The sequence below is a fragment of the Puntigrus tetrazona genome, chromosome 7 (genome assembly GCF_018831695.1).
Source record: "Puntigrus tetrazona isolate hp1 chromosome 7, ASM1883169v1, whole genome shotgun sequence".
Taxonomy (NCBI): domain Eukaryota; kingdom Metazoa; phylum Chordata; class Actinopteri; order Cypriniformes; family Cyprinidae; genus Puntigrus; species Puntigrus tetrazona.
Genome location: NC_056705.1, coordinates 13190090 through 13202897, shown reverse-complemented (window position 1 = coordinate 13202897; position 12808 = coordinate 13190090). Strand labels below are relative to the sequence as shown.

At 35.5% G+C, this 12808-nt stretch overlaps 1 protein-coding gene across 2 annotated transcripts in view; it reads right to left on the bottom strand.

The window, feature by feature from the left end:
* Window positions 1–4548: 4548 nt before the first annotated feature.
* The window catches only part of si:ch73-335l21.1 (insulin receptor substrate 1-B), a 37905-nt gene continuing 29645 nt past the window's right edge, over window positions 4549–12808 (bottom strand). For both annotated transcript variants that reach the window (XM_043244270.1, XM_043244269.1), the window contains exon 3: window positions 4549–5536. In XM_043244270.1, the coding sequence (XP_043100205.1) occupies window positions 5529–5536 (8 nt within the window). In that variant the 3' untranslated portion in view covers window positions 4549–5528. The remainder of the gene's footprint in view (window positions 5537–12808) is intronic.

Here is a 12808-nt window from a genome sequence, read left to right as displayed (position 1 = left end):
TGTGCCTATACAGTTAAAATGATGCATATATTCTGAACGTCTTGTGATGACATAATTACTGTTAATAGTATTATTTGAAACTTTCTATTTATAGAATAATTATTAAAACATAAATGTGTGTTTTCAAGATCGATAATAATACGGATTATTATGAGAATATTAAAATGTATTCTGAAGGACACTGAAGACTGAAGTAATGATGCTGAAAATTCAGTTTTGCATCACAGGAATACATTAATTACAATTAAGGAATAAACTGAATGGAATACAGTATGTCAATATTATTTCTAAATGATTTAATACAAGCTTATGGCCCTAATAGCTCTGCTAACTAGCTCTGATTATTAGAATAGCTCTAATAACTTTTACTCTACCTTCTGATTATTTTTGTCTTGTTTATCGGTGCAAATGTCTAAAGATTCTAGTACAAAAAGTACAAAATTGTTTGTTCAGTTTTTCAGAGAATAAAACTTGTATGTTCAATTTTGCATTTAAGTAAATTTAGTTCACCAAAATACTATAGTACATGAAAATTCATATAGGTCACCAATATAATATAAGATAATATCTGCAACATTTAATGTCATGACATCAGATTTTCTCTAAGATTTAAGATTTTGTAAAGCATTCACTTGTGACTTAAGAACTTAAGAATCACAGAAACCCTGTTTATTGCAGTTAAAGGAGCCCTAAAGCACACACACACACACACACACACACACACACACACACACACACACATACATACACATATCTGCTGCTGCCAGATACATGACTGTGGCTGCCAGCTGCTGATACATTTGGCTTTTTGTCATCATTTTGTCACTTCTTTTTATGTCAAAAGTTCAAAAGAGTCATGCATTTCTTTTCTGCAGCCTTCAGCCGTGTGCTGAGCCACAGACTCTGGGGACCAGACGGTGAAGCTATAGACTTGTGTGGATTACATACAGGTCACGGGGCACACCTTCACTTCTGTTCGTCCTGTAGCTGAGAGTGTTTGTGTCATCAGAGCAAAAGCCATCGGGTTTTTCCTGCATGTGCTGCTGATGTGTGCAAGAAAATAAAATCCTGCTGCATAGCAAGGGGTTTAATTCACCTCGTCCCGGGGCCACTGTGTGTTCTGAATAATACAAGTACTCCTGTGGTAATAGGCCACCCATGAATATGTGCCCTCACTTCCACTTCTACACGCCCTGGCTTCTACCGATGTTAGTGTGTGCACACAACAAGTTGAAACCAGACCTTCCACATAAAGATCTCTTTTGTGCTGGTGAAACGTGCATGAAAAATTTGTGGAATGACCCTTAAGACTGTATGCTGTATCTATCAACTCTGAGCAAAGCTAGACAGCTTGCTATTCATAGATGTATAGGCCGAGATACTGTTACCAGTCTGTCTATAGAGAGAACAGGACACACTAGGTACTATGGAAGCCGGCTCCGCCTGATAAAAAAAAACAATAAAGGCAAATGTGAGGTAAATTTAAATAAAAATAAAGTAAACCACAATGGCAAGAAATAAAACTGAAATTCTGAGAAATCAAGCTAAAAGTTGCCTAACAACTATATACACACACCATATATACACATCACAAACCTTTCCATTTTAAGCAAGCAGCCTAACAAATACATATGTGTCATGTCATAAATTATTTATTGGCGCCTGGCCCTACGTTAACTTCCGGTCTGTTTGTTCATCAGGCTGGTTACAAACGCAGCTAATGATGAGCAATGAAGTTGGTGTCATGTTATTGTGGCATGTGTTTCCCATACATTTATTTTTGGCGACCTGTCACGATATCCAAACTGACCCGATTTTCCAAAACGCATCGTTGAACAAACACGAGCACGCAATGCACGTTTTAAAACCAAACAGGCAGCGTAAGGCAGCGTTTGTAAGCTCAGGGCTGCTTCGTCTACAGCCGTTACCGGGGAAGCCTCCATTTCTCGTGCTTAAAGCACCTCCTGCTGACAGAGAATACATTTGCATTTTTAATAAATCCGCAGCAAACATATTCTGCTTGTTATCAAAATGTACTCTAGAAGGACTTAATTGTCTTTTCTGATTCTTTGGGATGTCTACAGGGAGGTAAATTAGGACCACAAAAGCATGCATGCGCAGTAGCGTGTGCTTATGTTGTTGTCACGGAAACCTATACAGAAAGAGGGTAAATATATTTACTTTTTAAATTAATCTCTTACTTACCTCATACCTAATTCTGCTACTCGCTGTTTATTCAGCCGCACGCTGAACAAAACTGCAGTTTTAGCTTTGACTCATCTGAACGCCTCTGATTGGCTATTACATTCATGAGCTCAACGCAATCTTGTGTGATTGGTTAAAATGCTCTGAAAATATTGAGAAAGATATAGCAAATCTTGACAGTATATTTGAAAGACTGAAATGGCATATTGGCTTGCCTGCTATTTTTTTTATTATCTCTGTCAAAAGGGTATTAATATAGGCTATATTTACTACAATTCCTATCAACAGGAACCAAATACAGCTTTAGCATAGCTTTAGTAAAAAAGTCCTCAAGATTTCTTATGAAATATGTCAACATTCCTCTCCTAGCTTTCATATTATATTAATGTGTAAAATACATTGTTAATAAGATTAAAAAGGGAAGAGGTCATGTCCTTTCAAACCTGTATGACTATTTATTTCTATTAACGCAAAAGCAGATACTTAGTATGAAATTAGTGTTATGTTCATACAATGAAAGTTGATCACGTTTGCATCTTTTGATGAACTATCCCTTTAATAAAGAGCAACACATTTTGCATTGTAGCTCCAACCTCTCAAAAGCTTCAGTTATATTGGAAACGTGTGTTCTGAATGTATTTGGGATAAGCAAGTATTATTCAGTAATACTCTTCAGCTTGACGTGATTAATCTGCAGTCTGAAATGTATTATCCTATAGGATTTGAATGATGATGAGTGATAAAAGGAGCAACTGTTTATGATCAGTGTGTATTACAGGTTGTTCTGTGTGTTCGACCAGCTCAGTCTGGATTCAATATACACTATTTGTTGCATTTGCATCCGAACAATCACACGTCAGGATGGACCATCCTGAAACAGTTTAGCAGAGTCGAGAACAAACGTAATACATGTACACTAGTGCAAATACAACCATCAAGACACTTAAAATCATAAATATTCATATCAAGCAAAATATGTGTAATTTCTTAAAAGAACATGGCACTTTTTTTTAAATAGGCAAATTTTCCAGGCTCCCCTAGAGTTAATAGTTGAGCTTTACCATTTTTAAGTCCATAATATCATTGTGTCTGCTGCACTCACAGCGGCCTGATAGTTCCTGGTTATATCAGCCTAGAAAATTGCAACTTTTCATACTTTTTCTTAGTACATGATGTAACTATAGAAGGGTTAAAGCTGCAGTCCGTAACTCGTTTTGATTAAAAATGATTCAAAATCAATATCTGAGCAAGTAAATAACCAGCCAGTGTTTAAAAACTATTGCCTTACTTTCGCTTGTAATTATGTTTTCTAATTTGAGTGGAAAATTCGAGCATTGACACTGCGTCTTTACGTCTGTTAACATAAAGAAGCTGTCCCGGCAAGTACAGGCTGTGGACTTCTGCAGGAGACGCATCATTTAATTATAGCTCAGTTTCACAGCAGCTGCATAGAAATTATATCTCATTTATATTTGTATTTAAGAAAATTCTTAATATGAAATCCGAATGACGTGACAATTAGAGATTAGATAGTACAGAAATTTAAACGCGCACGCTAATACACACTATACTCTCACTCACACTTTTAGTCACGCATCAAAGTGTGGCAGACCTATTACTCACTCGTTCAGATGACAATATCCAATAAAAATTCAGATTTGGGTCATATATTCCAAGACGTAGTTTAGAATCTTGCTAAGTACAGGATTACCACCGGTGCAATACCACGTTTACAGTAGATGACGACAAAGCGTACAGACTACAGCTTTAAGTTTTAAATAAGAAAAATATTGCAACTCTTTGGTAATTTTTGCACGATGCTAAAAGTCGAATCAGATTCAATGATAAATGCTAAACTACAGCTAAAAGTTCTTTTGCCAGACTGCTGAATAGATTCAAAAATGGTAAAACTCAATTGTTTAACTCTAGGGGAGTTGGAGAATGAGCCTCTTTTTTAAAAAAATGTGGCGTTTTAAAGAAATAGTTCACCCCCATATATTTTTTTTTTTCATTTACTCACCCTCAAGTTCCAAACGCATATGAGTTTTTTCATCTGCTGAATGCAAAAGAAGAAATTTTGAACAATGTGGAAAAGCAAGTTACCGGTTGCTATTGACTTCCATAGTATTTATTTATTTTTATGTTTTTACATACAATGGTTACAAAAATTCTTCACAATATCATCTTTTTTGCCGAAGGAAGTAAGCCATACAAGTTTGGAACAACATGAAGGTGAGTAAATCATTATAATTATTTCAATTCAAGGCCAACTGTAACTTTTAATTAATTTAAAAGAACATATTAGAAGACATATAAAAAGTAAAGCACAAATGAGAGAAAATCGTGTTTTTAACACTTTTATTTTACCACTGTTGGCCAGCAATGGGTGTCACTGTGATACAGTGTGTGGGGACGATTCCCAAATTATATCCTTTACACTCCCCCATTCTGGACTATCATTGGTACAGCCCAGGATTGGGTCAGCTAGCATCCTTGCGTGCCAGTGGAGGTAAGCTACCGCAGGACACCATCACAGAAGCACCCCACCCATAGAGTAAAAATAGATGCTTAGTGTCACTGAGCCAAACGTCTGTTACTGGTTCCTTTCAGGACGCTACTGTGAAGAGAGCAAAAGGAAGAGAGACAGAAACGAGACAGGCACTTAAGTACTAATGCATGGCTAGAACATGTCACGCACGGGGCGAATGGGTGGAGAAAGGAACACGGAGGACGATGAACTAGTCAGTCAACACATGTGTGATGCTAGGTTAGCTAAACACCATGATGAACACCACGCGAGAGTCGTAAATTACTTCATCTTCGCCATTTTCTCCCGAAGCAGTACCATCAGCGTTGTTGACGTTTCGCAGCAACGCCTTTAAAGGCTCTCTTTTCCAGTCTGTTTTTACATAAAACGAAAGAACAAACACGTCAATCAGCGCCTGAACAATTGAAAGTCTATATTCAGAAAGCGACAATCAGAAACAAGAGGCACTTTTTGTGTACACAGAATATGTTCAACAGTGTTGAATCACTGAATCCTTTTTGTGGACACGGGACACGAACTGTTCAAGCTTCTGTCGAAGGTCAAAGGTCATTGTCATTGGCTCCACTGTCTCCTCTCTGATTGGTTATTGTGCTTGTCTGTTGATAGTCTTTAGAGCGCGGGCAGTTGTTGCTCTGCTCGTTTGGCACATGTTCCCGTTGGCTGCAGCAGCCAATCACTGCAGAAGTCTTTCGAAAGTACTTGTGAAGATTGCTGGGCTTTGTGCACACACAGAGCGCCGGCGTTCTGTTTCCCAGAATTCCATGCTGCTGCGGCATCAGCATTCTAAAAAAGACAAATCAGATGCTTAATATTCTAATACATGTGTTAATTTAGTACTGCTGGTATGCTATTGTAGTTATAACATTTCGGATTCGATTTTATTTTAGTTTTTTTTATTTTATTTTTAGGTTCTAAAACTTTTTAGTTTTGGTTAACGATAATAAACCCGATCAGAGAAGAGTTGGTTAAGAGTAATTTTAAAACAAAAAAAAAATTCTAGCACAAACATAATATGCATTAATGCATGTTGAGGTCTGCCATGAATAAACCTGCAGTCTAAGAATAAGGCGAACTGAAACTCTGGATGAGAGGTCTTGTTACCTCACGCCGTTCAGTGATTTGTGCAATTGCTGGAAAATCAATAGTTATGTTCTATTGCAGCTGTTCTTATCAGAATAACTATTTGCATATGTATCATGGCATTGAGTTGCACAGGGTTACGTGGCCTTAATGTTGTGATGATGCATAAGCCCATATTGATGTGGAAATGTAAATGCGTTCATGAGAGGTGAACAAGGTCACACTTAAGTCACATGCAGGTTCAACACCTGCAACCAAGACAAAATATGCGTGTTCAAGTCACTTAATCAATCCGGTGTGCGTCACTGCTTGGTCCACAAACGAGGCCCCGGCATAAAAAACAATCACTGCAGAATAACAAATTGATGGCCTTTATTCATAAAAGCAAAGATGAGCTATTCTCTCCCTCTGCCTAGTACCCTTTCATTTCCATCCAATATCGTGCTATTTGTAAAGAGTCATTTGGATAAACACTCGCAGCAGAGAAAGCAACCAATTTAGTGGGAAGAGAAGATTTTTTTTAAACGTCTAAATGTACAGCTTTATTGGGTCTGATAGCTTTTGGTTTTGTTTCTAAGGGAACACACAAAATAATGTATTGATTTAATGCACTACCATTATATATATTGCTCTACACAAAAGCTCATATGAATAACTGGGGTACTAATGTACTATATTGTAACTTTTTTTTTCCTTCTTCCTAAAAACATTCTAGCATACTAATTTTAAGGACAGTCCTGAACCAGTCGGACACACAAAACAATTGCAGATTAATTGTTTGATGGCAAATGAGACATACACTAAATTATCAGATTAAAATGAACGTTTTGTTTCCATGGTACTTATTCCTAATTCACTAATAAAAACAAAATAATATAAACAGAAGACATGTAGCACCCACTGATGATGCCAGTAGATTTTACGATCTGTTCATTTGCCACTAAACAGTTGCTGGCAGATGATGATAAAAACAAAATTGCTGAATAAATCTTATATAGACTAAACTCAAAACTCTGTGCCAAAATCAACCAACAGGTAAAATATCAGGTAAATCAAATATCAACAGTACTGGATTAAAAAAAAAAAAAAATGTTCATTTGCAAAAACTGCCGTACATTATATTCCACATATAGCGTGATCTGAAGCATAAACACATTTTGTTACAAAGTCAATATTATCTACTTTCAAGGCATGGGGAGTTCACATTTTACTGCAGAAAACAAGTCCATTTTGATTGATATTACTTGGAATGTGCAATGAAAAAACTTTCTGAAAAATAAAATAAGCAAATGAACTCCTTGTTAGTGATTACCTTAAAAATGACATGTTTTGACAAAGGGGAGGTAAACATAATTATTATTGATGGCCTGAAAATTGACCAATGTTCCTTTTCCTTGTTGCTCTCAATTTTCTAGTCTTGGCTCTAATTGTAAAAAGGTTGCCCCCGCCACCTCTGCTCCTCACTGCGCACAGCTATATTTAGTCCCTCCAGAACAAGTTGTTCCAACCAGAACACAAAGAGACTCAATCAGAAAGAGAGAGAGGAGAAGGCAGAAATCAGATGAGCATCAATACACACCGGCGTTTGGCAATGCAGCGCTTAAAACACAAATTATGCTTGGTGACAGTTCATGCCGGCCTTTTTCTGCAGCAAAAGCAGGAGCTTTCGTTAAATTGCTTACTGTGCGGTACAATTAAATAACTTATTTGCACCTTTATACATTTCTCCGTTTATAATCAATGGTGGCTCTTCAATAACCGATGGAGTAGAAAAGTGTGCAAACTGTTAAGAATCCCTCTCATCGCAATGCTAACTACTTAATGCTAACCACGCTAGTTTGGACGTGACAGCTGCTGTGCTGCAGGTAGAAAGCCATTTCCTGCACTAAGAGCTGTAATGAGATGAGACCACAGATCCATCCATCCATCTATCTCTCTCATTTCATCACGTATCCTGCCATCCGTACACTGATCAATTTAACAATGCCTCTGGGACTTCTCTCTCGCTCTCTTCCCCCTCTCTCACTGTCTGCTCGGTGACATGTTTTATGTTTTATCTGTCTGTCTGGGTCGGCATACATTAGCTCAGTGTGAGTAGGCGTACAGTTCTGAATGGGGAGAGCCTTTTGGTGACTGGATATTTTAGAGTTTTATTAACGTATCTATTGTTAATACACCAACCAAGCCGAACTACTAAAATCTACTAGACAAATGTATATTAATTAGTTAATTAGTACATTAATTAAGTTAACTTGAATAGAATGATGTTTAACTTAATTAAGGTATTACGCTGGAATAAATAAATGCTAAATTAATTAAAGTATATTAGTATATTAATGCAGTATTGTGTAGTATTTATTTCAAGATATATACTTCAGAAAGAGAAACAATGCATTAAATTGACAATGTAATGTCAAAGACATTTGTAATATTGAGATATATATTCAAAATAAATACTTTTGAACTTTGTATTCATCAAAAAGTCATTAAAAAAATAAATCACTTATTTTCAGCATTGAAAATAATAAGTAATGTTTCTCGAGGAAAAAAATTTAATCTACAGGATTTCTGAAAGATCATTTTGTACTAAAGTCCAGAGTAATGATGCTGAAAATTCAGGTTTGCCTCACAGGACTAAATTACATAAATTACAAATAAAATAAGATGTTAATTTGCATTACATAATATTGCTGTTTTTATGCAATTGTTAATCACATTAATTAATTAATAAATAAATTATATGAAAAAAGTTTTTAAAACAAAAACAAAACAAACCAAATAATGTATATAAATATACATTGATGAGAAGACATACTTTTTTTTTATTATTATTATTTTACTGTGTATGTTGGCATGCATTTATGCTTTTTAAGTGACAAAGACAGAAAAGCTGATGAAAGGCCTTAAATAGCATTCTGGCATATAGTATGTAATGCCTCCTGTGTATGAAAGCATGTATGGACAGCTATGTGTGTCTCTGAGTGCCTGCGTGTGAGAGAGTATGTGACATGCTGATCTTTCCTCTGCTCAAGTATGTGAGTGACGTTGCCTTTTCATCCCCCGAGGTTGTCAATCACTGACGAGCATCACATCAAATTTAAGAGTGACAGGGTGATATGTTTATCCAGGAGTATATGTGTGTGTGCCATTCAATGGGGTCTTACAACACTGACATGAAACAACAGCTGTCAAAGTTCACACACACACACACACACACACACACACACACACACATACACACTTCATGGAGAATGTCTTCTGGGAAAACATGTGGCTGAAGTCCATCACATATCAAACACTGAAACAAAGAGCAATATAGACCAAGAGAATGAGTAAATGAACGACTCAAGGAAAGTAAAAGGAAGGAAAGTCCTACAAGTAATGCAGGTTTGTTAGTATGTCTTGAGTGTGTGTGTGTGTGTGTAATGAACATGTAAATGACAAAAATCTGTGTGCTTTGTGACACGGGTAGAAATCAGAAGCACTTCACTGGAGCAAAGCTTTACTGTTCATTTATTTCCTATTTTTGAATACATATTCAGAAAGTTCATACGAATTCAGCTGCTCTTAGCTCTGCTGAAGTTATGTTTAAATCTATACCACAAATGCTGCCAATTTTCCCCTAAAAACAACATAGAAAATGTGAAAAAAGACTGCATTTTCCACCAGGGCCTCGTGAAAACCCAACAACCAGCTCTAAACTAACAAACACTGTTTGCTGACTCATCTGTACCCTCTCTCTCTCGCTCCTCAGGATTAACCACTTTCTGCCAAATGTCTTTGCAGAAACATGCAACATAAATCATAGTTTGTACGTCTCTTTCTCCAGGCATAATGCTGTATAATACAGTGCAGCAATAATGTTGCTGTATAATTACCTTAAATGTCTCAGTGCAGCCCACTAAAATTAGGTGACATCTATCGCATACAGCATATTCGGTGTCCTGTGAAGAGAGTGATCTGAGATCTCGCTTCTCCTCACTGCTGTGCCCTTGGGCTTGACATTTAACCCCCAGGCTGTTTCAGAGAGACAGTCTCTGCGATTAGTGCACGTTTAACACATGCAGCACAGGCACATTTTATTAAAACACTTACAATAAACCATGAAAAATGCTGCACTTTGGGGCCAGTAAGAAAGAAATTAATACTCTTATTAAGCTCGGATGCATTCATTTGATGAAAAATGACAGTAAGGGCATGCAAAAATAAATTAATTAATTGAAAAGCTGTATCAGTATCATGATTTCCAAAGAACTGTGACAACACTCGAGTAAAAGCTGCAGAAAATGCTTCGCCATTAAACCCTATAGTGAAAAAAGTATACAAAAATGTATTTGAAATATATTTAATTTGTGCATAAAACAAATATATTTAGATATTTATGTGCTTAATGAAATACAAATCATATAGTATAATTAATAGTGTACTTTAAGTGTTAAATTGTAACTAATGTATGTGCTTAATTCACTTGAATTGTGAGGATGTAGTATTGAGGCCCAACTAAAGATATACTGAATTGATTTAGCTGAAGTGGAATTGTTACAAATATACTTCATGTACACTTTAAATATCTTGATTTTACAGAGATCATAAAATCACTATTAATAGCGATATTAAAACACATTTTAGGCATAATATTAACAAATGTGCACTGTGCAATAAAGAAATCTTCCTAATAAAATTTCTTTATGATTATGACATATCAGTGATATGTCATTAAATGTGCCTTTTTTTTTTACTTGCGTAGGATTCTATTATATTGTAAAACAACAAAAATGCTTCTTTTGAATGACATTTTCTACCATATTTTTATTTAAACAAACACAGCCTTGGAGTCATCCAAAAACAACATTCTTACAAAAAAGTCATACTGAGCCCAACTTTTTGAATGGTACTGTATGTACGTGGGCTACATTAAAAATACTCTGTAGACAAAACTATTACCGGAGGTCCACTAAGTCTGAGCAAACACTCTTTTAGACATGTCCTTAAAGACACATGTGATTAAAATGTAACTAAAGTATTGCTTTAAGAATAAAACACCAACAATGAAATTTTCTGTACCCAAATTCGGTCTCTTTCAATAGCAGTCCACGTAATTAGGAATTTTACACAATGGCTAAATATTTTTTTATTCAGATTACGCATCGGGTTCAAGTTCGTCAAATGGTTTAAACACGCTAACCATCAGAAAGCTGCTTGGTTAGAAATGATATGAGGTTATTGATATACATTGACTATTAATTTCACAGAAAAATTGCTTAAATTACTGGAAACTTATTTGTAGTAACCATAATTAACATTATACAAAAACACTAGTATTTAGACAGCTGAAAAAGTGTGTGTGCGCGCATGTACTCGAAGTTAGGAAGAGTTTTGCTCTGGGTATTAAAAGGACCCAAGAGTAAGCGGTACATTTATTGAGCAATGCTGACTGAGCCCTTTCAGAGCTTCAGTTTTGGACTGAATTTGTCCACACACACACACACACACACACACACACACACACACACACACACACACACACCAGTTTACTTAACTTTAAATATGTTTAGCAATTAGCAAAAGCTAAACCAAACAGTCTTTGGATTTTTGGAACAACAACATGATTTGGTTTATATATTAATCATTTCTCCAAATGAGGACCCTGAAGGGAGGTTTTGTCAAATTTAGCTCAATTTGTCCCCAAAGCATAGCTAAATAAACACACACAGGCACATACCCTTGAAAGCCATGCCAAAATACAGATCCAAAATGCTGCCTGATCAAATGACTAATTATTAATAGGCACTTACTTCTCTAGTTTTTTTCCTTTCCGCCATCCTCCTCTCTTTCTCTTTCACTGTCATTCCCCCTTTCCCCTGCAAGTTTAAGGTTTCACTCTGTAACTTTATTCTGAAGAGCTTCAGAGAGAATTAAGTTGTCTGCTCAACACACAGGGCAACAGACAGCGGAAAACATGTATTCATGAACAAAACAGAAACGTTTTGTCCCTGGCTCATCACTAAATAACATTCTGTCTTTCTTCCACTGCTTGTACTTTTTCCTTAACAGGCAACACGCAGTTAGACAAAGATTTTATATCAAATCAAGTGCCACATGCAATCAAACAATATTTTTGTCTGAACTAAATTATTAAGTCTTTAAAACAAAAATAATTTACATGATATTTTAGAGTAGATAAACTTAGTTTAATATGTCCATAATTTTTATATATATATATATATATATATATATATATATATATATATATATATATATATATATATATATATATATATATATATATATATATATATATATATATATATATATATATATATATATAGAAAGTATTATCAAGAAAATTTGATTTGCTGCTAAAGAATATTTCTTATTTTTTTATGTTATAAATTGTTGTGCTGCTAAATATTTTAGCACAAATAATGATACATTATTTCACGCATGAATGTTTTGATAAATAGAAAGTTCAAAAGAACAGCTTTTATTTTTTTCTAAATAGAATCAGAGATTTAGAACACAGACTCTCATCAATTTATATGCAACTCATGCAGAACAAAAGGGCTTTCAAAAAAGGAAAAGAAACCTACTGACCCCAAACTTTTAAATACTTTAGACACGTTTTAAAGTGTGCCTTAAGTGTTCAGATACTATTTTGGGGCTTCTGGATGTTGAAAAGAGAGCCTGAAAGACCAAGAGAGACTGAGAAGTAATATAAGAACTTTTTTCTTGTCAGGGTGGCTCATAAAGCATGTCACCTAAACCCTCCAGTATTTAACCTGCCAACACACACACACACGGACAAGCGCACAAACTCACACAGAAACACTTGATGAATGACACAGACATCATTCACAGAGAGAAGCTGTCACATAGATCAGATTAGAAAAACACACTGAACAGAATCAGCCCAGGTATGGCATGTTTAATATAATATGTAAAAGTGCTGAGTGGTTGTTTTCTCCCGTACTCTCT